The sequence below is a fragment of the Crocuta crocuta genome, unplaced genomic scaffold (assembly GCF_008692635.1).
Source record: "Crocuta crocuta isolate KB4526 unplaced genomic scaffold, BGI_CrCroc_1.0 scaffold531, whole genome shotgun sequence".
NCBI classification, from domain to species: Eukaryota; Metazoa; Chordata; class Mammalia; order Carnivora; family Hyaenidae; genus Crocuta; species Crocuta crocuta.
In genome coordinates, this window is record NW_027531997.1 from 278,897 (window position 1) to 281,790 (window position 2,894).

At 44.3% G+C, this 2,894-nt stretch overlaps 1 protein-coding gene across 1 annotated transcript in view; it reads right to left on the minus strand.

Moving 5' to 3' along the window:
- Positions 1-2,483, minus strand: part of CT83 (cancer/testis antigen 83) — a 15,302-nt gene extending 12,819 nt beyond the window's left edge. Inside the window, exons 1-2 of the mRNA XM_077775167.1 lie at positions 2,258-2,483; positions 297-537 (exon numbers count right to left, since the gene is read on the minus strand). Of these exons, the coding sequence (XP_077631293.1) occupies positions 297-537; positions 2,258-2,332 (316 nt within the window). The 5' untranslated portion in view covers positions 2,333-2,483. The remainder of the gene's footprint in view (positions 1-296; positions 538-2,257) is intronic.
- Between the last annotated feature and the right edge of the window lie 411 nt (positions 2,484-2,894).

Sequence of the window (2,894 nt, forward strand, 5' to 3'; positions counted from 1 at the left end):
CAGTAAAACATTTATATATTTTAAACAGCATATATACACATATATATAATAGATAAACATTATAGATATAAATGTATACATATATAAAACATGTAATCAATTCTTTAAATGTCAGTAAAAGCAAATTGATAAACGTCTGGATCTTGCACCTGACTTGGCCCCCCCTCCCCTTTTAAACAACAATTCATTTGGTATAAACACAATCAAATGAATTCACTCAAGGTGCCTTTAACGATTGCCTTCACTGTCATTACATTCTCTACGCCTATCAGTGGATTCCCAGTTAGCTAATGTACCATTTAAACTTTTGATGATTAGGAGATGTTCCAATTCAGCCAGCTTGTATTCCACGATCCCGAGGTTTACCAACATTCGCTTCTGCATGGCTATCATGCGTGGGTAATTAATTACGAAATCTTGAGAGCTGCTGTTGACTGAAAGATTCTTATTAGACTTGCTCCTAGTTGACCCAGTAGAAGAGGGTGTTCTTACTAGCGCAAGAGAAGTCGAATTTGATGACACTTCACCAACGCTGCTCTGTAAGGGAAGGAAATTTTACAGATGTAGTTTTATTGAGTTGAGCGATTTTCAAATACAGCCGATGTTTGAATTGCTATGCCCAGATCGCGGTCTCCCCAAAATTCTAAGGCCATGAAGGAGTCCGAGTCACATATGCAAAAGCAAAGGGCATTTATTCGGGCTTAAGCTCGGACTCTCAAACCTCACCAACGCAGTGGATCCGTGCTGAGAGCCCTGAACAATGGAGGAGCAGGGTTTTTATCACAGTTAGGGCGGGGGAAGGGGTGATGGGCAGGGACTACAATGTGATAGGACAGGGTGACGGCAGAGGTTGACAAGGCGCGGAGGGATTGGTGAGTTTAAAACTAAGCGGGCCAGGAAAGTGGCGGGAACGTCCGGTACTTTCCCAACCTCTGGGGATTGGTTCGGGCAGGGGGAAGGGCGGTTGCTTAAGCCTGCTGAGTCATGCCTCAGAAACTTGGGCCTTTTAATTTCTGGGGCCTTCTGAAGCCTGTCATGGCGCTGGTTTGGGTCTTCAGAATAAGGTGGGAGGTTAAGGGCACTGATTCCCTTGGCAGTCAAAAACCCATATATAACTTTTGACTCCCCCCAAAACAGAACTACTAATAGCCTACTGCTGACCAGAAGCCTTACAGATAACAGTCGATGAACACATATTTTGTGTATGTATTTTATCCTGTATTTTTACAATAAAGTAAGCTAGAGAAAAGAAAATGTTATGAAGAAAATCGTTACGGGGTGCCTGGGTGGCTCAGTCACTTAAGCATCTGCCTTTGGCTCAGGTCATGATTTCACAGGCCGTGAGTTCATGCCCGCGTTGGGCTCTCTGCTGTCTGAGCAGAGCCCACAACGGATCCAGTGTCTCCCTCTCTTCCTGCCCCTCCTCCGCTTGCTTGCACACGTCTGCTCTCAAAAATAAAGACAAAACTTTAAAAAGTTAAAAAAAATAGTAAGGAAAAGAAAATACATTTATAGTAGTGTACTGTATCAAAAAATAAAAATCAGGGTATAAAAACCCATAGAGTTCAAACCTATGTTGTTCAAGGGTTAACCTGAACTACCAAATAAGACTCTTAGACTTGGTTACCAAAATGAGCTGATTGTTCTCCCCTCAGAGATTGAAAATCTGCTGAAAANTATACATGAAAGTAGCCCTTTAATATCAAAATGTTGTATTTTTAGCTTACGTTTGCTGGACAGCCCAGTAGGTGTATGCTTGGACCCGGATCTTATCTAAAAGGGCCACTAAAGATTTAAAGTCACTTGCAACTTTAAATATCACCACGAGAGCCACATTTTGAACTCCATTATTTGTGAACGCCCAAAAACCTGTCATAAAGGTGGCTGAAACCAGGGGAGAAAGAGGCAAACAAACCTAGGGGGTAGTAGAAGCTAGAGAAAGAATAGATTCTTAAAATAGAAGGTGATGGCGGACCGTTGGCACTTTGAACTGTCCTTCTCAAGTGGATGAAAAGCTGACCACATTACTTAGTGACTTGGGACTTTTCCCAACAGACCTCGGCTGTCGAATCGCTGGGCAAGAAGGGGGTAGTGTCGGGGAACATATCTGGGGCTCCTTCAAGAGAGGAAGAATGAGGTGACCTCCCCTTACTCTTCTTTTACTATTTTAGTATCTTTCTATTCTCAAATACCTCCCACCCCGCCATCCAAGAACCACTTAACTTCATCCAATTCTAATTTCTCTTACACACTTTACCTGAAGGCAGATTTTCACGATGACAAACAGAAAAGTAAATAGTACACAGCTCAGGAGAAGCAATAGAATGCTCATGTTTTCTCTTTGGCCTCTTCTGCCCTCTCGGGCACAGAGGCACAAGACTGGCAGTTGGGAAGTAGGGGGACACTAGTCACCCCAAGTATGGAAGCCACCGGCTGTGATGCTGAGCGTCCGGACTGCCTGGTGCGACTGGGAGCCACTTGAGTCTCTGGCTTTACATCGCCTAAAGGGCGCATGCCCTCACAATGGAGCACATATGTGAGGGCGCTGCGTCACAATCTGATGACGTCAAACCCGGAAGCAGGCGGCACTTACAACGGCCTACCCGGTTGCCCGGTCAGGTTGTGACGGAGGGCTGTGGGAGGGAACGGGGCGTTTGGGATTTCCGGGAAGCTGCAGCATGGTAGAAATACAGACTCCAAATTGACTGATTAAATACAAGTTCTTAAAAGGGCTCATCCCTCCTTTTCTTTCTCTCTTAAGATAGGATTGTCTTCACTGCAGCCATTCCATTATTCATTTCAAAAGCAAGTTCAGAAAGGAGATGGAAATGTACTGGGAAAAGTAGTTACCCGCAAACTGTGTGAGTCTTTGCCAGAAACCTCCTCCACACTCC